Genomic DNA, 23338 nt, shown 5'->3' on the forward strand with positions numbered 1-23338 from the left:
AATTTACAAGAGCCGGAAAATAACATTTATTTATTTATTATTTATTATTATTGCTTGTAAATAAATTCAAAATTTGTATGGCTCACTTCGTATCAAACGTTTTTTCTTTTGTTTTGAAAACAAAAAGCAAAGCCAAATAAAAGTAAAAGAATCAGCATTGAACTGCGTCAAGATCAAAATAAGGGAGCACGAATTTCGAAGTGAAGCAAAAATCTCTAGGAAGACAATACCTGTAATTATTGTACCATAGGTTTTAGGTAGAAAACTATTTGAAATGTAAAAGTCTTTTATACTGAATGAATTTTCAGGAAAACTTTTTCTTTTAATTCAGTTAGAGAGAGGGTTCGTTTTGCAAGCACCATTGTAAGCTATTCAACATGTTATTGTTCCTATAATTGAAATGCATATTCTTTTTTGCTTAAATGGGCTCAGAAAATAAGAATTATGTACGTAGAACAATAAAAACGCGAGGTTTAAATTATTTCAAAAAGGAACGAGCCCAGAAGGAGCGAAATAAGAAGCTAAGAATAAGAAAAATAAGAAGAAAATTTCCCGAATGAATAAAAACACTCTATTGGAATTATTTCGCCTATTTTTCTAGTACTATGGTTATCCTTCAAAATGCACCCTTGAATGCTGCTATACGATTTTGCCTTTAAGAATTATGGCCATTTTAACTGCCGCGTCCTCGAATATAACACCGCCAAACCAAGTACATGCTTTCCAAAAGGGCTGGCACAATGCAGGCTTGCTTTGCACGCCTTGCTGACTTTAATTTGCTTTGATTTACTTCGAAAACTTGTTTGGCCGAATGGCGGCTTGTAACGCTGTCAAAGTAACCAGATGTCTGGTTGAAAAGTCAATGTCTGTTCCCTTAACACAAATAATTATTTTCTTAGAAAACTGTAGAAAATGTATCAAAAACTTTCATATTTATTTTTAAATTAATGCGAAATGATGTTTGCATTTAAAAGAAATGGTAATAATGATACATATATATGTATATCTACATTTATTAAAAAAACTATAACTTAAACTAGCGATTTACTTGAAGAAAAGAGCTATAAGAAGTTTTTTCCTGTCGTGTAAAATTTGCAAAAGTGGGCTTTGCAACAGTTTACTATAAGATAACGATATTGATGTTAAATGTAAATATGGAAACAACGAACAATTTTTATTTCGTTTCGAACTGCTTGTATGACATTTTTTTTAATTAAGTAAGCAAATTTTTGTTTGAATTTATGTTTTTTGAACGGGAACATACTTCTTTGCCAAAAGCCTACAAAATGCTTTCAAATAAAACGTTTGCCTATTTGAAACTTTGAGGCGCTTAAAGCAAGTGAGGAAAAGCTGCCATTTGGCCAGCCTTTATACGTTTTGGACCAGTACCTTAACTCATTACGTAATTTTTAATGGTCTGACTTCTGGAGGAAAAATCGTAAAGCACCACTCGAAGGTGCATTTTCAAGGGTAAGAATAGTACCAAATGCTATATAGCCGGTGGAAGAACGTCTTTTCAAAATCCGCATTAAAGAGAGATTCTTCAATATCTCGCTTATCTGCGTACAAGGCCACGCTGAGATCAGGCGCAAGCAATGCGAGCCATGTGGGATCGCTACAGGGAACTGAAGAGGGAAGCGCGACGTATTTGATGAAATAACAGGAGAGAATCTGAAATATGTGAGTGCGAAGAGCTTGATATGATGGCCGACAGGAAAAACGCCAAAAAATTTTATTAAATAGTTAGGCAACTTACGGAAGGTTTCAAGACCAGGGCGAACTCCTATAAGAATAACCACGAAGATCTGGTTATCTATGTCCAGAACGTACTTAAATTACCCTATTGAATTGCAACAGCACTGAAAGTAATGGAGAAGACCGACCCGAACCCCAGTCGATGACGATGGAGCGATTATGCGAATAGCGATTACGCGGCTGAAAAACAACAGAGCTGCTGGAACTGACAGCCTGCCAGCCGAGCTATTTAAGTACGGCGGCGAGGAGCGGATGCCCGACGGCTGGAATTTAAGTGTGCTCTGCTCAAACGACAAGAAAGGCAATCCCGCCATACGCGCCAACTACTGCGGGATCAGCCTTCTAAGCATAGGTTACAAGGTATTATCGAGTGTAGTGTATGAAAGGTGACTTTGGACCTGGCATATCCATCATAGACCAGTTGTTCACAATACGACAAATCTTGGAAAAACTCGCGAGAATAGGATCGACATACATTATATATTTGTGGATTGCAAAGCCTAGGCGCCTTTGCACCCACATTATAGTTGGAAGTCACAAGTTTGAAAAAGTAGACGACTTCGTTTATTGGGGAACCAGCATTAAATTAACACCAATAATAATGTCAGTCAAGTGCTACTTTGGACTGAGTGGGCAATGCAGGAGTAAAGTAATCTCTCGAGGTATAAAAATCGCACTCTATAAGTTACTCATCATGCCTGTGATAGTGTATGGCGCGGAGGCATGGATAATGAAAACATCTGATGAAGCGGCTCTTGGAGTTTTGGAGACAAGGATTCTACGCAAGATTTATGTTGGTCATGGCGAATAACGCAGGCGTTTTAACGATCCAGCGACTCTGCTGGCTATGTCATGTATATCCAATGAACATAAACGCTGGATAGCTATGGATAGCGCTATCGATAACATCGATAATTTGGTATTTCTATTACCATCGATATCTTTACCCCTTTAATTTCTATAGTGAGAACTGAGACTATCGAAAATAGCGAATGACGTCACTGTCGATAGTGTGACAACTCTACACATCAGTCCTTTCCTTTTCCCCGAAGATACATCGTACAACGTTTTTGAAAAAATATGCACATCAAATATATGCACAAACCAGCAGAACTGCCAGATATATCACAAATACGCTTTTTCAAGCTTTTAATAGATTTTCCAGCCCTGATAATAGCACAGGTTTACAAAAAAAAAGTTTATGCATATTAAACTAAACCTATATATCCCTATGTTATTCATAAGGTTTTACATTCGCTAAATCTGAATCCGAGGTTCGTTAACCTCCATAATGTCAGCTTCGAGGTCATTTGAATGTCAAATAGGACATAAAATTTATTCAACAAAATTAAAAAAAAATTGTTTTTGTTGTCACTGAAACCGAGTATGGTCCCTTGATTCCTCAAGGTCATCTGGAGGTCATGCTAAAGTCATCCCAAGGTCAAGTTCCGATGAATTTTATTGAATTTTCAGGTTTTTTCAATGAATTTTTCCCTACTTTACCTTCAAATGACCACGAACCAGACGTGATGGAGGCTAACGGACCCCGGATTCGCATTCAGAATGTCGAATAACATAGCGATATATAGGTTTGATTTAATATGCATACACTTTTTTTTTGTAAACCTGTGTAGTTAACATAAAATAAATTTTTTTTCTTGGGTGCTTACGTATGTACATACATATGTACATTAGAGTGGTCCAAAAAAATAAAGACGGAGTTTTAATGCCGGCACACCCTAGGATTGATCCATATCGAAAAAAAATATACCCCTATTTTTTTATTTTGAAATCAAAAAATATTTAGGGAGCGCTGAAAGCGTTCAAATTTTTCCAAGTATTTTATATGGAGAAAAACCAATTTGTCGTAGAAATGGTATAAAACTGGAAAACTATTGTTCTCTTCAGGATACTAATATCCAATTATTTATTTAACCATTTTTTATGATTAAAGATTTTTTATTGGTCCCCCCATTGCATTTTCTAAGGGCTTTGGTGGACCTATAAAATATAGTTACCATGAAAAAATTGTTAAAGAAACAATTGAGTATTATTACTGGGAATCTCCTGAAGATAAGTAAAGCTTTCCGATCGAAAAATATAGATTTTCAAAAATTCTACACTATTTCTACGAAAAGATGTTTTTTCTCCATATAAAATACATGGAAAACTTTTAGCGCTTTGAGCACTACTAAATTATTTTTGATTTCAAAATAAAAAAATATGGGTATATTTTTTTCGGTATATAACAATCCTAGGGGGTGGCGGCTTTAAAAATCCGACCTTATTTTTTTACATACATTTTTGGACCACTTTAATGTACATTTATACATATGTTTTACATTGAACTCCTCACTTCATTAAAAAATACATGTTGTGTGTAAGAACGCATTTATTTCGATTTTTATCCGAAAGCTTGACCTTGTGAAACTTCACAAACACGAAAAAAATACAAGACTCGTTCAAAGTAAGTTTCCACAACCAGCATATTTTGAAAGCAGCGAAAAACCTAAAGGCATAGGCAGCAAAATATCACCTCAAACGCTCCTTTGAAGTGAAACTGCATTGATAAGGAAGCAACAAATGTTTCTGATAGTAAACTTTCCCGCACAAGAAATAAAAGCTTAATGCTGGTCAACAACGAATGTTTGTCCCAAAAACTGAAAGGACTTTCTTGGGCTCTCTTTATCCTGCTTGTAACTACGCTCTTTTGAGCATTCCGAGCCGCGGTGAGAGCGACGCTGAGCAACTCCCGCACAATTAGAAGTGGGTGGAATATTGCTATAGATTTATGTGTTGGTGTTGCTGCCGCTGGTGTTGGCGTAACAGAAAGTGTTGCGTGTACATTGCTGAAAAATTTTCTGAAACGGTTCTTGCGACCGTCAGTCTAGGGTAAACGCTTCAGATGGGCACAACAAGTGCGCGCGTGCTAGTAATCTACACACACCTAGTATTGAGAAAAGAGCAGTGAAAGTGGTGAGTGACATTTGCAACAGCAACAACAAAACCTAAATATGTACATACGCATGCACAATGTGATCAGAAAGTGTGAGTGCAGAAGTGAAGTGAAGCATTAGATTAGCGACGGCAAAACCGCGATTAGCGCTGGTTTAAAACGCGCTTCAGGTGAAAGCGCGGAAATTCACTCTCAAAGCATCTATTGTGTCACTGATGGTGGGTGCGTGCCACCACAGTGGGTAGTGAGACATCTTTACCTGCCACTTTAAAGTTTCGCTTTGCTGATTGTCGTGCCCGTCATTTGTATTTGACGGAAATAACCGACTTATCCGGAAAAGGAAATTTTACGTCGCGCTTTCCACACCTTCGGCATTGACGTGGTTGAGTGTTTGTTGTTGCCAAATTTTAATTACTTTCTGCGTTTACCGTGGGTAGACGGAGGTTTTTTGTCTTTTTACGCAGCTGTTTTGGTGAATGGGGTTGAGAGGAGAGATTAAGAAAAACGCTTGAGTGGCGCCCTCAAAATCAAGTGAAACTTACACGTTCCCTTGGTGTGTCAGTGTTTGCTCAACGGAAGTGTTAAATCGTGAATAAATTGGTTCACCACTCCTGGGAGTACCAATAGCAGTTGTACCTTTAAAAATGCAGTGTTTTGCTTACAAAGGGGCAGGCAAAGTGAAATAGTTTCCAGTTTTACTTTTATAAATGAAAAGAAGTGAACGAGTGGTGAATTTGGATACGAGTTATTGTAAAAGAAGTAAGATTTCGAAATATTTTGTATCACGCGATTTGCTATTTTAATAAGCAGTTTTACTCTGCTTCAGCTCGTACATACATACATATGTATACACGTATACATGAATATTTGTATGCGAAGAAAAATTAGATCAATATACATACAAACATACGTACGTACAGTAGAGGAAATAATGACCTCAAGCAGTTGATGGTTATATCACGCACATTATTAAATATGAGTGTATTGAAAATGTAAAAGTAACAGAAGCGTGTTTGAATTCCCATCGATTTAGCAGCACAACCCCTGTAGTTCCACACTTTTGGTAAATTCCAGCCCGTTTTGATCTGTTCTTAACTGGCACAATCAAAACAAAGGCACAGCAACAAAAATATAAAAAAAATTGTTAAGCAAAATAATTTAGTCACTAACGTTCTTATACGAAAAAAAAACTCGCGTAAAATAGCTATTCCCAAATGGTTTTTCGCGAAAGCGGTCCCACCCTTAAAAAATTGTGAAGATAATCATCCCAAACCAAACCAATCCAAATATCAACAAAGTTGTATCAACAAAATTATTTTTGTAATATATTTGCTTGTGAAATCTTCGAACAAAGGCAATAACTTAGATACTTTTTGCATTGCACCAGCTTCAGCGCCAATCAACAATACAGCAAAACGATTCCACCGACCCGCTACCGAGACTACGAACTGAAAATGTATAACTTTTGGATAATCGTTTTATGCCTAGGATTATTAGCAAGCAAGCCAATAAGTAAGTGTAAATCTTGTTTTCTTTACCAGTTGTCCATATGTATGTATGTACGTACCTAAAAACATATAGCTTAAAATTCCAGCGAGTTTGTTTACTTTTCGTAAGCTTGTTATTTAACTTTGCTAGTGGTTTGTTTGCAAGCAATTTGAAGTTTTCAGACATGCCATTGTATGGCGGATAATTCATCAAAATACGGTAAAGTCGAAAAACATAAGAAAATAATTTGGTATTGGTGCATATGGGATATACCCCAGTAAAAGAATTAATGTGCAATATGTTTTTCTTCATTTTCGCTCTATGAAATAAGGGTAAAACTTTTTGCTGTATGCGATTATAATAGCTTTTAGTTTATAAGTATTTTCATATCTTAAGTTGTTCCTTTATAATTTTAACTACCGTTATTACAAACAATATTTAATATTTTATAATAAATAATTATATGTGCAAAATGAACTATTCAGCTTCCGTCTGCTCCAGTGTCAAAAATTTTCAATAGAAATCTACACCAATGAAGGTGTGGTAAAAACTTAAATATATAGAAGCTATTTACTTTCGTAATAAAAACCGTTTTATTATTTCTCCTAGTTATATTATGGCTACGGTGACCATCCGTCCTTTATTTTAAAGGACGGTCTTTATTTTAGCCGTCTGTCCTTTATAATTTTTTTCAAAATAAAGGACGCCTTTTGTCTTTTATTTCTTAAACTGGTTTTTAAATCGGCTCTGCATTTTTCAGAGGTGAATTTTTAAAAGCAGAATATGAAAAATAAAAATGTCCCTTATAAAATATAATGAAAACCTTCGCCAGTTTGGTTTGCACCCCAGCTAAGGGTTTCTATTTAATCCGTATTCTTTGTACAATCTATAAAGCACAGGGAAAGTTGTGCCCAGGATCGTGTTGCACGCTGAGTTTCCAGTTCCACTGAAAGAGAACAATAAAAGCCCTGGTGCACATTATACTTATGTACTTATAAGAAAATGTTTACCAAAATAAATATTTTTTTTTGATTTTTAGTAAAAATTGCATAATGAACATTAAATTCCAATTTTGAACCACTGTGTTTTGGCTTCGTCATGCAGTATGAATTATGGTAAACGCATTTTGGTAGCAATGGATGGCGAAGTCCATGAAAAGGATTTGGCTTAATTTTTCGCTACAGCAGGGGATCTTATTTAATTAAATAATATTATTTACTGGTAAATAAATATAAATAATATTATTAACGGGCCAAATTGACCCCGTATTGCCATACATCATGTTTAAGAGGGTGTAAAACAAAAACCGCTTACTTAAAAATGCTTATATGAACGTTAACTAATTCCTAAAAGGTGTATCTTTCATAACGCTTACGCTTCCGTCAGATCCTTGCTGTCTATCGAGTGTAATGCAAGTGTGTTCTTTAAACAAAATTAAAAGTGGCAAAAAAACATCCAAATGTAATATATGAAGAAGTAAGCATGAATTTATAGAAAGCGTTGATATGCTCGTTAGCCCAAATTGGCTCCGTGTTGCTATATGGCAACGCAAAATACGTTGTATGTATTTTTGCAGTTTTGCAGGCGGTTAAATCATTCCATCTAGCTCTGAACTGCCTAATCAGATTATCGTATATTTCATTGTCCCAGTGTTGAAGTGGTACACAAATGTAGTTTGTCTGTTTTAGGGAAGACTAGTGGCGTTTTTTTGCATTCTCATCTGCTATTTCATTACCCTAGATTCCCTTGTGACAGGGCACCCAATAGATATGTAGGCTTTTGTCAGCATCTAGCTTGTCGATGGCTTCTCGGCTGCGAAGGACGTTTATTCATGAAATACTATATGAGGAAACTGCCTTAATTTCCGCCTGAAATAAGTGTAATTTTGAATTGGTTATCGTTTCGGTGAAGGCTAGCTCTGCAGTTATCCTCATTGCGAAAGCCTCTGCTTGAAATTTGCTGCAATGGTCAGGTAGCCTTGCTGTCCACCTGACGTTCAGTTCCCGGCAGTAAATCCCGGCACCCACTCCCCTAACCATTTTAGAGCCGTTCATGAAAATGTTTAGGGATCTATGGCTTCATTCCCTTGTGCCATCCCTCCTCAATCTTTGTGCAAAAAGTTCGTTTCAACTTAAAGCTAGGTGCCATGAAGTCTATGCTGCTGGTGCTTCCCACCCCAATTAAGCGGTGCCCAAAGGTTCTGAAATTGAATTTTCCTATGACCGTCAATCTACGTGCGGATTTCACAGCACGGTTTTCCGCGAATCGGCCAATGGGCGGTAAACTAAGGGGTTTTTAAAGAACAGCCGTCGAAGTGGACCTCAGCGCTCCCGCCATGCACAGTGCCGCTAGGCGTTGAACCGTCTCCATTGGCCCGAGACATAAGGACTTTTTTGCGGCATTCCAGCACACCAAAGCGCCATAGAGCAGTATTGGGCTGACTATTGCTGTGTAGCACCAATGCATCAGAGCAGGTGACAAATCCCAAGTGACTCCCAGCATTATTTTACATGCATAAAGGCCGTTACTGTCCTTCTGTTGGTGCAGCATGTAAAACTATAGGAGGAGTAGCCTGTGAAAAATGTGATGTGGATTTATGTTTGAAATGTTTTGCTACTTTTCATACTAAAAATCAACTTCTTCATCCGCTTTGCTCGTAGAATATGCATATATCATCAATAAATGTATTAAAACTTATAAACAATGTTTCTATTATTTCATATTTTAACCAAATACTGTCCTCTAACAATCCATCTGGAATACGACCCATGTTGCCATATGGCAACGGCCGATATCGGAAGAACTATACTACTCCCAAAGTTTTAGTCATCTCTTTTCCTTTACTTTAAAGCTACTTTTACCCTGTATATAGATGAAACCAAAAAATCTAAAAAAACTTAATCTGGGACAATTTGGGTTAAATTACGATATGTGTAAGGTACTTTTATCATAAAAGTTGTATGCACATATTCCCAAATCATTTCGAAAAAAATGTCCCTTACTTGATGTTGGTTAATACGGTCACCGTAATTATATCCCATAATATCCAGTGGCATTGATCTATCTGAAGAAGAGCCCGTAAGAATAACTGAAATGAATTTTTGTGGCATGAAAATTAGTTAGTTAACTCCCGAAGTAATCGGACAGCAGAATATATGAAGTTCCTTTAAGAATCCCGACGGCTATGAAAATAATAAATAATAAACAAACCCCAAAAGGGTAGTGCAAATGACATATCTAACGGTTAGCTACTAGGAACAGCATGATTTACCGTAAAAATTGAAATGTTTTAGAATCTCTCTGCCACAAGTAAAAGTTCACAATAAATAATAAACACAGTTTTGGTACTTAGGGTGAAGAAATACATCGCTAAACCACAGCCCAGTTTATGGCACAACTTCGTTTTTAGCATTTTACAACAATTACAAATTTTGTAGAAAGAATTGAAAAATGCTATTTTCAGTGGAAAAAAAACTTGAATATTTTTGATCCAAGTGCCCACCATAAATATTGGAGAGTCACCCGGCTTCCGTGGCAAACCTGCCCTTGGCGCAAAGAATCTTTCCTTTAAAGTAAAAAGCGTATAGCTTTGGAAAACAAATAAAATCTTTTCACTTTGGGAAAATTTAATATCCAGAAGTAGAAACATTCTTTGCTCATTAAGTTGGCTCATTTCGACTGGCGGTATTTGAAAATTCGTTCTCACCGTGCGAACAAAATCGTTATACAAGGAACAAAATACCTTCTTTTAGAGTAACTACCTACTAATACCACTGAGGATTTTAAGATCTACTTCTCAACATGATTTTTACTTATGCAAAACAAAACGATAAAGTGAATGATAAACTTAAATAAACCGAACTTCACACATAGGAGGCAATAATACAAATTTTACTACAAAATTTCGGTAGCTGTATATGCCGAGAAGTGTAAAACAAATTAACTTGTGCAATAGAAATTCAATCAAATACCATCATATAAAATTATCCTTAAAACCTTTTTTAAAATAATAAAACTTGTTTCCTTGCACTCATCTGTAAATATTTTCTACGAAAATTTCAACATCATGGTACAATCAGATTATCTTGTTATAAACCAATGCATATTTATAAAGCTTTTACTGATAACATCAACAGAAAACAGTTTTATTTTGTTTTCGAAATTTTGAATTTTACAGAGAAACACAAATTTGCATCAAAATTAAGTTTATTACGTTCTTATGTACATAAACACATTTTTCTCGCGTTTTTCGTGAATGAGGTGTAGTAGAACTATCACAGGACATCCCCAGTAGTAGTTAGCTATCATACGACGATCCCATCTGCCTGGGTAAACCTCCTCCATAGGCCAAACAGGTCACGGTGAAACCGCTCCGCTTGTTCTTCCCTATGTGACTCAAGATTATATTGGTATTTGTCACGATGACTGTGTAGGTAGTGTACTTTGATGAACATATTACATACTACAATAAGGCTCTCCAGCATTTCGGCGTATAAATTTCCAGAATATTTTTAGTAATTTCAAAAAATGGAGTCTACCTGCGTAGTTCCAAATCGTTCATTGAATTTAAGAAATTAGAATCCTTTTTAATGTTCCTATTTGAGGTCAGTCGAAAACTCTCGCTTATACTCACGACATCTTCTCATAATATGAGACAAACATTGCCCATTTTTGCATAGCGTCTTAACAAATTGTTGCATAAAGACCAGCTACTAAAAGGGGATTTACCATATTCTGAACTTTCTGAATGAAGAAATGGTATTAAATCATTGAATGCTTCTTGGATGAAATGTTTTGGCTTTGTAGACGCTATTCCTTCGAAATCTCTGTGATGCCCACTTCCTCTGAATGTTGTAAGATTCTTCTAGATAAAAATTGACGTTAAAAACGCGCAAATTAAAACAGCGGAAGTAACAGTCATGAAAGGGATTTTTCTGTTATTTTAATTGTATATACCCTCCGAAACTCATACGGCTGTTTTTGACCAAAAATACTGTTTACAACTAGAATTTCCTGACTGAAAGCGAATTAGTTGGAAAATGGCCAGACTTGTTCCAAGTACAAAGCGATTTATTCCCGGTTTTATTTATTTGACTTCGACAGTTTGATACAATAAAGTACACAAAATATTATTACTTTGGATATATTTAAACCATTAAAGCGAGTACATATTCAATTATACCAGACCTGTTAAATAATGACTATTAATTAATTATTAATATTAGCACATTTTTAATGATGAATAGTCGATTAGAAATTGTTTACTAATTCATGAATTTTAATTACATGATTCATTTTTTTATCTCTGATCATTATTAATTATTTTTGACTTTTTTAATTAAACGATTAATTTAATTATTTGATTAATTTCAATTATAAATCAACAAGCCAAAGCACATATAGACAAAAATTAAGAATATTTTCTATTCGTATAATTTAATTTTAAACATTAGTTTATACACTTTAAAAAAATTTTAAAAATAAAGGACTGAAATGTGCAAACTAAATGAAATTAATTTAATATAATGAAAACTTTTATTCTTAATTTAGTTCACTCAAAAATGAACTAAAGTACTTTTACTTTTAATATCATTTAATGGAAAATTCATTTAAATTTATGTTCGAAAGTTTGAAATATTTACGTGTTTATTTGGTGACAGGTAATAAGATCAACGAAAATAAGGTCAATTGACTTTATTTCCCACCCTGCTGCGGAATAAAGTCAATTGACATTATTACCTTTTTAAAAACGAAATAAAATCCACTGACATTATTTCTCTTTCAAACATTAAATTTGCTAAGCTTCGCGGCGGCCCGAGTCAGCGCGCCACACAAATTGCTGGCGGAGACATGAATACAGTGTAAGAAAATTCTTTTTCTATAATTGTTTCCTTATAGAAAGGTTGGTTTCTTTTCCACCTTAGACATTCCGAATTCATTCAAACTATGCTAATTTAAAACACAGAATTCTTTCAGTGTTCCTCCGGGGTTTTTGAACATGGACTGTTTCTTCAATTTAATAGTGTTCGCTTAATTTTTGTGGAAACGAAACATGTGCATTTGCAAGTTATGGATCATATCTACACTCTTTCTTCTAATATTTCTCGTATTCCAGCTGTGCGCAGGCGTTTAGTTTTTCGCATCGTGTTTTTACATATTCGTAATTTAAATTTTTTAAATAAAATCAATTGGTGGTAGTTCATGATTGTGTGTGGATTAATATCACAACACTGAGGATTTGGAAATAACCGTTTTCATCTATTAAAAAACAACACTTACGGGGAAATGTTCATTGTAAGAATAACACGTTTTTCTATGAATCGACATACTTTAAGCATTGTTGACACTATTTCCATTTGAATGAGGAAATAGCGCCAATGACTTTATTTCCAAATTTTTGTTGACTTTATTTCGCTTTTGAAAAGGTAATAATGTCAATTGACTTTATTTCGCCCAAGGGTGGGAAATAAAGTCAATTGACCTTATTTCCGTTGATCTCGTTACCTCTCACCGCTTATTTTTCCTTTTAATTAATACTCAAAAAATTTAACACTAATTACACTGGTTTACAGCAAAATTGTTCTCCAGACGCCACTATCCAGTTCCTATGTAGAAGTGCTCGGTGTTTCCAAAAATCAAATTGATTTTTTTTCTATGGATACGTTTTCTAGATATTTGCAATTTACCGTTATTCATCTTAAAGCAAAAATTGGTTCCTTTTAATCACGTATATCTTACGAACCAATTTAAAAAGCTTAATATAAAATACGGCAAATGAAAGCCAATGAAATTCTGCATAAAGCTTCTCTTTCCGATAGGGCGTATAGTTTCTGACAAATTAATTAGTCATTTCAGCTTTTTTATTTTTTAAAGAAAAAATGAAAAAAATCAAACTTTACCAGAAGAAAAATTTAAAAAATAACAGGTTCTGAATAAAAAGTTGCAGATTAGTGTGCAAATTTAATGAATATTCCTGAGGTCTGCACCAAGTTTAGAGATTTTATTATTATGTTTTCTATTGTGGAATGAACAATATTTTTATAAAAAATTATCGAAAATAAATTAGGATAAAAAACTTTGCGAGAAATTCACTGTGCCAATACTTCTGTCCGGCACTGTATATATATCCGTAGGGTTCTCGGAAACGGCTCTAACGATTTTGATGAAATTTTGCACACCGATAGTGTTTTGGATTTTAAGGTTATCTGAATAGCCACTATCTTTCCATTTCTTTTTTTCGTAGTAATGGCACCCAAAAAGCCTGCCGAGAAATCCGCCAAACCCGGCGACAAGAAGCCAGAGAAGAAGCCAACGGCAACTTCAGCAGCTGGCTCTGCCAAAGGCTAAGGATGCTAAGAAGAAGGCTGCCGCTGGCAAGAAGCCACAATCACTCTTGGCTAAATTGTCCGCGAAGGCTCGCGCCGCCGCTAAAGGCAAGAAGGTCGCCGCTAAGCCCGGTGCTTAAGTGCAAAAGGGTACAGCAAAGGCTAAGGCTGTTGCTTTATTGAAGGCCAAGAAAGCGAAAGCTAAGATTGTGAAGGGTGCTTTTGGTACACGCACGCGCTAGGTGCGCACCAACGTGCACTTCCGTCGGCCAAAGACTCTGGTGTTGCCACGCCGTCCTAAATACCCAAGGAAGTCGGTGCCAACCAGAAATCGCATGGATGCTTACAATATCATCAAATACCCATTGACTACTGAAGCAGCCATGGAGAAGATTGAAGATAACAACACGTTAGTGTTCTTGGCGCACTTGCGTGCTAACAAGAACCACGTACGTGCTGCTGTGCGTAAACTTTATGACATTAAGGTAGCCAAGGTCAATATTTTGGTGAGACCTGATGGTCAAAAGAAGGCCTACGTTCGCTTGGCGCGCGACTACGATGCACTAGATATTGCTAACAAGATCGGCATCATATAAACGTTGCGCGTTTTTCGTTTCTTTTACGTATAGAATTTTTCAAAGAAAAAAAGACTGGTATAAGGTTGCCATCTATTCGAAATTAGTTACAAATTAATTAAAACATCATAGTATGGGTATAAAATGGAAGGTATTTTAAAGATCCCTAGTTAAAAAATATTTTTAATAGGGTTGCCACCTATTTAAATCGCATATTCATTTAATTTTTTACTTAGAAACAAGGTAAAATATTACTGGGTACCAAGAGAAGGTTCTTAAACAATCCTTTCCCTGTATACAAAATGTTATCCCTTAGGATAATAGTGTATTCGATTCTGCACAATTTATATAGAACATCCTAGGTATTGTTGGGAACTTTGATCTGAAAATATTTTTCATCAGGGTTGCCACGCTTCTATGTAGTGAAAATTTTTATTTTGTTACTTTCAATCAGCATTTTTTTAAATATATACACATTACATATATGCTCAATATTGATTCCACCGTATTTCGGAATAATTGAAAAATTTACTTAATTGATATCGAAACCCTAATTTTTCCTTCCAAAATATTATTTTAAATGTATCCAAATCCTGAAAACTTCAATAAGTATATCCACTCCGGGCAAAGCTCGGTCAACCTGGTACTTATAGCTTAAAAACTAAAAACTCGCTTTTATAATTTCCAGTCGTACTGTTATTAGGTATGTCACTTGAGAATGGAAACCGCTGCATTTTTTAGGCGCATCATTATTACATAGTTACATCCCAAGCTAATGAACGCGAGGTTAAAAGAGATTACAGCTCCAAGAGGGTAAGTGCTCGTATTAAGTACAAGCAATCGGATCCAAAACGCGAAAAGTAAGAAATAAACTTTGCTGATCACCCCATATTAAAGTGATTTGCACTTAAATACCTGGGCTCTTAACTGCAGTTAAGCTCTTGGTGGAAATGGGGAATAAGAATTCCCTAAAAAGCATCTAACTCGATGTATTGTATGCAAAGCCCTTTTACAATGCCAGTAAAATAAGAAAAAGGAATTGTAAGTTGTAGACAAAAGCCATTCATTCAGGCAGGTTCTGCAATTCACTTCCGAGTGAGCTTCAAACAAAGTTATTTTGAATTAAAATCGGATGGAGCTGAAATTCACTCGGAAGTGAATTGCAGAACCTGCCTGAATAATTAAAATTTGTTGTTATAAAACTGAAAGTAGTTTTCGAGATAACTAACAATTTTCGAGAAAAAAACGCCAGCCCTATTTTTAAATAATTTATACTCCAACATGTTATCGCAATTGTTACGTAACGCCTCGGCGACTTGCCCATAAAACGATTGCTCTTTTTTTCGTTTTAATTTCTGGCGCGTATCAAACATTATCTGAAACATGTCAACCATTAGCGCACGCAAGGGATGTATTTTCGGGTTCAAACCCCCCTAAAGCTAATAACCTGAAACACAAACTCTATCTTAAAGCTTAGAACCCAGCTCTCAAGAAAAATCACAAGAAATATTTTTTTTATTATTTATGTTGCTTGAAAAAGCACTTTGCTTTTGCTGCAAATTTTCTGGAAGAAATAAACGAGCATTTTTCTATGGAGAGCTGCAAACTAATGGTTGTTTTTGCACTTAAAGTCTAAAAGAGTTTACCGCTGATATGTTCTTAACAAGCATTCGAAGATTCATTTTACCAACTTTGAATTCGTTCCATCAAAATGAGCTACATATTAAATGCACAAGTTCAGTTAATTTTTTCGGTGCTCGAAATATTAAAAAGGTGAGACAATTGTGAAAAATCACCATCTCCATCGAAAATCAGAAGCCAGAAATCGAAGAAAATGGGAAAAGGGGGCGTGGCACCGCCCATACAAACTGAAATTCTCATATCGCTTGTCTCTAGAACCAATTATTATAAGGTGATGGAATTTTATACACCTACATTTATACACATATAAAATCGCAAGAATCATTCAATTGAGAACCGTTTTCGCTCTGAATCGCATTGAATGATTTTTGTTTTGTACAAAATTTTTAGAAGGATCAGTGTGTTTATCATCTGATAGGGATTGAGAGCTATCCTAAAAAATCATATTTATGATCAGATGTGTTTCACTTTTAGAACACCTATTAGTAACATAATATTTGGTATAACTTGGTAGTCCAATCGTGTGATGAAAAAATATTGGGCTCTGGCCCAGTCTTGATAAAAACCCGTGTGAAACCGCCGAAAGAGAAGGAAATATTTTATTTTGTTGTAAACCTTCAAGATACTTTCTCAACCGTTAACGATTCTGATGAAAAAAGAAAGAGTTTATGTAGATGTGGGCAATTTAGTTTTTAACCTCCAAGAGGCTCTCAGACAAATATAATGGAAAAATTATTTACGGTCTGAATCAGTATATGTTTGACATATTAGCCAGTGATGAGCATCTCATCTATACGTACAAATACATATATGGGCATTCCCATGGTGGCGCACGTGACAGTCGTACGATTTCAATGTGATACAAAAAAGGAATACCATTTGTTTTCTTTAACTTTTTTGGGCCATTGTATAGCACGTAATTAGCTCTATATTTAACCGAAAAATTAAATCAATCGAACTGCTTGGTCCTGAAATATAAGCATTTAAAGAGAGGTTCGTTACGTGACAAAAAATGGAAGTTGATTTTTTCTTTTCTTACAAAATCGCAAAACTCTGCGAATTGTGGATGGCTATTTTGATGAAACTTATTTTGATATGATTTGGAGCAATTCTAGTTGTTTTTAGAGTTTTTTGAATTAATGCAAATTGTTTCAATTCTCTTTTACAACCCCAAGTGTGAAACGTGACGTGACGTGGCGTGACGTGACATAAATTTCCATCGTTATATTTTTGTTAATATTGCTTTTAAATGAATTTTCAACGCAAATAAAACATGTATTTTATGTAGAATATACTTTATATTTTGACTTCAGCGCCAATTCAGGGTCAATTTATTAGAAATCTATGATTTATTATGTTTCAACCACATGCGCCAAATTCGAACCAAATCGGACCATAAATGCGGTTTTTCGAAATAGCTCGACCTTGGCACCACCTAGGAAGACCAATTTATGCAAACATTATTCTTCTTACATAGCCAGTATATATTTTAAAAAGCAGACAAATCGGCCTGTAAATACGTTAGATATAAAACTTTTATTTTTTTTGTCGTGGTGGACCTTCCGCTGGAAACACCCATATATATTTTTTATAAATGAAAATCGTGGTCTTTTTTCGGTCTATTTTCAAACACTACTAAGGAAATTTGGAGGAGACTTGGAAGAATTAGCATTAATCAATCCGCTATTAACGTTCATAATTCAATTTTATGTTTTCCCTTAATTCGTTATATTATAGTATAGTTAGTATTGGTGACAGGTAAAATTCAAAAGTATATGTAAAAAGATGTCGAATTTCGACAACTGGGCGATACTAGTATATTATAAGTGTTCGTTTAGGAGGTATTACTCATTGCTGTTTGTAAGTTTTAAAATATGTATATGTATCTAGATGTTATTTTACAACAGGTACATCCAAGTTCCTTTAGAATTAAAAGTAATAAAATTCTTATATTTGTTTTATTAACTACTTGAACAACGAAATGTATGCAAAAGTTGCTTAGTAACTATCTATGAAACATATACATATATGCTTATTTATTATCGATTCATGATGGAATTAGTTATTCAAAAAAGTAGAAAAAGTTAGACTTCCAGCGAAATGTAAGCAAAAACTCAAAGCCATGACTTCCAATTTGCCTGCAGCAACAAAAACGACTCATCGGCCATGACATGGTGATCCACCCTGTTATAGCGTATTCGTGGGTATTAATTGGGCGGCTGCTGCCATTTGCCATAAATTCGATAAAGCTGTGGCAAGAAGAGTATTAAAGCATAAGTTAGGTTGGATTTGTTGAAGCAGACATTTGGGTTAGTTGATTGACAGTACATCAACACTGCATGAGCGTACGGGCTACGGGTAGCACAATTCGGAAGTGCGCTTAAACAATTATGTTGCTGTTGAATGGATAACATTACTTAATGGAATGAATGAACTAATAAAGAAAGAATTGTGGAAAAAATTTATTAAAGAATAACACTACATCGTCAGCGTGCATTTCTTCGTACTTTGTGGTAGGGATTTTCCCATCCACTGCTTCCGAGAGGAAAATAGTTCTTATGAGAACCTTCTTTATAGAAGAAATAAATTAATATTTTTTTAGCCTGTCGAGGGGCGATATCGATTAGTATAAAATCACAATAATTAAAAGGTGAGAAGATGCATACATACATATCGAACGTTTGTTACAAGAGTGGCATAATCCAAAAAATCAAAAACTCGAGAAAAACAGTTCTGCAAAACCTCGTAACTGACACTTGGGCCAAAAAAGATATTTAGCCACCGGAAGTTGCCTTATCCATTCATACTAAAATATCAATGCTTAGATATAAGAAGAAGGGATAGTTAGGGATAAAAGACAAACCATTTTAACCTCTCCCATAAATTTTGGGCAAACACACATACGAGGTTTTGCATTTTCTTGACACGCATTTTGAACAATAAAATACGATATGCTCGCATATTAAAAATTAATACATGTTTTGTTCTCCTGAGCTACTTGTAATCGATATAGCTATACAATTTTTACACAATATAGAAATACAGGTAGCAGTCATTTCGGCTTACTTAACTCGATTTTGTATTATTTTACGCTAGTGGTGTCTAACGGAGTTCGCACCGAGTGGTACTTTTAAACCATTGCTATGCTTTGCGGTTTGCGGGCACTGGATAAATTAATTTCCATCTTAATTGCTCCCTATAAAAACATTTATTTATTAATAAAATTTATCCAGCTAGCTAAAACAAAGAAATGTACGTAAATAAAGAACATTCGTTGTATTTTTACAACAACAGTTTCTCCTTAATTATCTTTCTCTCTCTTAATTATGATTCATAAATCGATTTTTTGGAAAATGGTAACAATGGTTCCATATCATTTTATAAATTTTTTCTTATAATACGCGTGGATACATGGCGTATGAGTAACATAATTTCCCATTCATATTTCATGTGGAAGTGATTAGTCGCACCGTAGTACTTCCGACTGTAAATTTTTACATAGTTGTTTCGTCTAAGGAACGATCTTTATTCCATTATTTTCTGCACCTTTTCCAATTGTACCTCGGATATCGTAAAATGTACTTCAGGTTAGTCAATTGTACCTCAGAAATCGTTAAATGTATTTCAGATTGGTCAATTGTACTTAAGAAACCGAAAAATGTACTTCAGCTATTCCTTTAGTTCTAGTTTCCTGGGGGGATATATCACCCTCAGAGAAATAATTACTGGTTATATCAATATTCTCAAAAGGGAAGTATTTGGGGCAAAGTCTCTACATTGGAAGAAGTGAACTGTAATATTAAATGGATTGTAGAGCGCTACTTTAACACCTGAAGTACATTTACAAAAGTGGTTTCTGAAGAACATATCACGCTTTCTGAAGTACATTTTACGGTGTCTGAAGTTCAATTGATTAATCTGTAGTACATTTTATGGTTTCTGAAGTACATTTTATAGATTCTGAAGTACAATTGACTAATATGAAGTCCAACTAACGGTTTCTGAAGTACGTTTGGCTAATCTGATGAACATTTGGTGATTTCTGAAATATTTTTGTTGCTTTCTGAAGTACTATTACAGAAGGTGTAGCTTAATGGACAGGTTTTTATATATCGACAATCACCCGAAATGAAAAAAAGTTAAATCATATTGTGAAATAATTAAATGTTCACAGAGTTTGCACAGGGGACAGCTCTTGAAATGTGAGTTTGTTTCTTTGTATCAAAGTTCAATTCGTTATTTTCTTTCCTATAAGTAACTAATGAATATGCGAGTTTACATACATAGTATAACATCTTCTTTTTATTATTTCTGCTCTGTTTTACAATAAATTTTGTCGGCAGATTCAATAAACCGAGTTGTCCCAAGAACTGGTATAATTCGCATAGTCATTTTAGTCCCCTACTAACAAATATGTATACATCGTCGTTTAAAGTACAAAATCTCGTATCGTCATTCTGCAAAACCGCGTAACTGACATTTGCTGCCAAAAATTGGATTTTGGATTTGCTCACACAATCCTTATCCATTCGTCCTGAAATATACTAGCCAGAAATGCGATTGCTTTATAAAAAAGAGAACCTTTTTGAAATATGAGTGTATTTACTCTCCAGAAAATAATTTATGCAACCTCACGTACGCGGTTTTGCATTATCTTGATACGCGGTTTTACATTTTGTTGATACGCGGTTTTGTTCTTTAAACGACATATATATATGTTACCGGCTAAACCCGATCTTAGAACAAACTAGTTTTTCCTGAACGAAACTAGTTCTATCTAGATCTGATAAATCCGTCTAACGCGAAATCAAGTTGGACGCAACAATATTGTGGACTGTGTAGTGGGAGTTGGACTGATGAGGGTTATTTTTTTGAAGCACGGCCGAAGGTCGCTCACGTAGAAAGGAGTTCTACTCAAAAATACTGACCGCTTGATCTAGTTTAGCCTAGTCAAAACTAGTTTGACCCAAGACCGGGTTTGGCCGGTAAAATATATATATACATACGTGCATACTAATTTCTTGCTTAGATTTCTTACATCTACTGATGCGAAGTAGAATAACAAGCTAAAAATCTTCATTTGAAACACATGTGGTGGAATACCTAGCAACTCTAGAAAATTTAAGAATTCCCACCAATTACAGTTTAAGTAGACCTTGTATGTAATTAGATTACAAGTATTGTTTTTGTCCGCAATATTTTCATGTTACTCTATAAATTTTTTCAACAGTGTTTTTTTTTAAACTTATTGAAATTGTTTCGCAAGTAATTAGTTTCCTTAGGACCGTTTTCACCATCTCCGGTTATCACTAATCCCCAGTTAAACATCTTTACCGACGTTACTGACTCCATTAATTTAACATTGTGTCGGTAACGTCGGTAACAATGTTTAACTGGGGATTAGTGTTAACTAGAGATGGTGAAAACGGCCCTTAGTCCGTGGTTACGCCACCAATTTCGATTGGTAATCACCGTGCAATTGTTGTTATGCACAGCACGGAGTGAGAGAATTTTCGAAATCGAGCAGCCAGCACGATTTGCTGGGTGAACCGAACAGCCAGCACACCAATTTGTCAAGGCGGCAATACGCTATTTTGCGAAAAAGTATTAGTATTAAATATTAGAATAGTAAAAAATATTTTTTATTATTATTATAAAGTAGATATTATAAAGAATATTATTATAAAAATTAATTATTAAAAAAAATAAAAAATACTATGTTGTTCTTCCATTTTTCATTTTCCGACTTAAATTTTAATGTTTTAGTTTCACTTTTACTTCAGTGCTGCCATTGTGTGCGAAATTGTATGAAATGGAAATAGGCATTTATTAAGAAGCAACCCTATGCTCGCCAATCAGGAAACAAAGCGTAACCACTTCTCACCAATCACCGAAATTTTTCTCGTTTGATTGCGAATTAAAACTGGTGGCAGTCTTTCCAAAGTTAGTTGGAAGCACAGTTGATATAATTTAAGCTATTGATTAGCATTTTGCTATTTCTTAGATGAATTGCGGTAGGACCAATGTTAGATCCCCGTTCAGAGCATAATTCAAGATTGCAGTCGTCCTTCGGCAGAAAATGGCAAACCTCCGAGTGTATTTCTACTTTGAAAAACTTTCTTATGAAATCATTTTTCGTTCGTAGTCAGTGTTAAAATGCATATAAGGCATTCCAAGTTATTTCAATGAAAATTATAATTATTTTTTTCGATTTTGATATATTGAGTATAATGCAGAAATACCTCTGAGATATTAAATTAGCAAGTTATCCAAATCCAAAATATAAGTTGCCTCGGCGAAATCCATTGTTTATCACATTATAGATTGAAAAATATTAGTTGTATCAAAAAAGCAATTTGTACTTTTCTATTGACAAAGAGTGACAGATTTATAAAAAATTATATTTTATATTTTTTAGGTTCAATTTTCTATACCTAGGCATACGTTTGTTAAGGACAATATAGGAAGTTCCTGTTGAAGGTTTTTAAAAATCTGCAACAAATTTTTGTGATGGAGTGACAAATTTTTAAAGGGTGTATCGATATTGGGCCTGAGATTTAATTGTTTCGTTAAGCAAGGGCTGATCCCAAAATTAAAATATAAAATTAAAATTAGGTCAAAATACGTGAAATGGGCCACTTAAAAACCTTTTCTTTCAGATAACCAAGATAGTTACGTACATTAGTAGAAGTCCAGGTAATATTTGTATTCCTGAACTTTGTTTTGCAATAATCCTCTTATTTTTCGAAAAATCGCGAATTTAATATTAACATAATCATTTCTTTGATTGGTATATCTCAAGTGGAATTTTAGTTTCTAAAATCCTAGTAATCTTTTACTCAATGTTTTTTTTTGCATTTGGTGATACACTAGTTTTGTTACACTAAATTCGTTAGATTTGGCAAGAAGAACATTTCTACCGCTAAATTGTAACATTTTGAAGTATTATGAATTATAGATTGGTGTCTACACATACGTTAGTGTTTGGCCGAGCTTCTCCTCCAATTTGTGGAGTGCGCCTTGATATTGTCACACAAAGTGCAGGGACCTACAGATTTACGCCGACTCCGAACGGCAATTGTATTTATATGAGAAGCTGTTTTCATGGCAGAAATACACTCGGAGATTTGCCATTGCCTGCCGAGGGGCGACCGCTGTAAAGAAAATACTATTTTTCTATATTTTTGTTTACGATTTTGCGTTGCTTAAACGCAGGGTAGGCGGAGTGGAAGCGCTCACTGCTTACCACTTCACAACAGCGGCCGCCTTGAATCACAACAATTAAAAAAATCGTAAATTCCAAAAATTTCAAAATAGCTGCGACAGATATTCTGCATGCTGCCATTTTTTTTTTTAATTTCGCGCAAGACTATTGAATATTCACAGATATGTTGTATTTGATGCCAACGTCTATTGCCTTTCATATGAACATTTTATTTGAAAACTTCCCAATGTAATTAAAAAAAAAAAAACTATTATGATTTTTTCGTGTGACCATGAAAAAATGAGTATTTATTTAATACCTGATTTGTTTTTTACTGTACTTATTTCTAGAGCTCCATTGGTCCAAATAAATGGAAAAATAATGCTTTAGCGTT

The 23338-nt window shown here is 34.7% G+C and overlaps 1 protein-coding gene and 1 pseudogene across 5 annotated transcripts in view; both read left to right on the forward strand.

The window, feature by feature from the left end:
• The first annotated feature begins 4647 nt into the window (after positions 1 to 4647).
• beat-VII (Immunoglobulin domain-containing protein beaten path VII) overlaps positions 4648 to 23338 on the forward strand; it is a 501410-nt gene continuing 482719 nt past the window's right edge. Inside the window, exons 1-2 of one of the 5 annotated variants that reach the window (XM_017615650.1) lie at positions 4648 to 4731; positions 5149 to 6223. In XM_017615650.1, the coding sequence (XP_017471139.1) occupies positions 6166 to 6223 (58 nt within the window). In that variant the 5' untranslated portion in view covers positions 4648 to 4731; positions 5149 to 6165. Of the gene's footprint in view, positions 6224 to 23338 lie in introns of all 5 variants that reach the window. The other 4 variants (XM_017615668.1, XM_017615654.1, XM_017615658.1 and 1 more) reach the window with 4 other exon arrangements.
• Positions 13426 to 14175, forward strand: LOC108362617 (60S ribosomal protein L23a pseudogene; annotated as a pseudogene).

This window comes from Rhagoletis zephyria, unplaced genomic scaffold (genome assembly GCF_001687245.7).
Source record: "Rhagoletis zephyria isolate East Lansing unplaced genomic scaffold, Rhagoletis_zephyria_1.1 Rzeph_scaffold_00023, whole genome shotgun sequence".
NCBI classification, from domain to species: Eukaryota; Metazoa; Arthropoda; class Insecta; order Diptera; family Tephritidae; genus Rhagoletis; species Rhagoletis zephyria.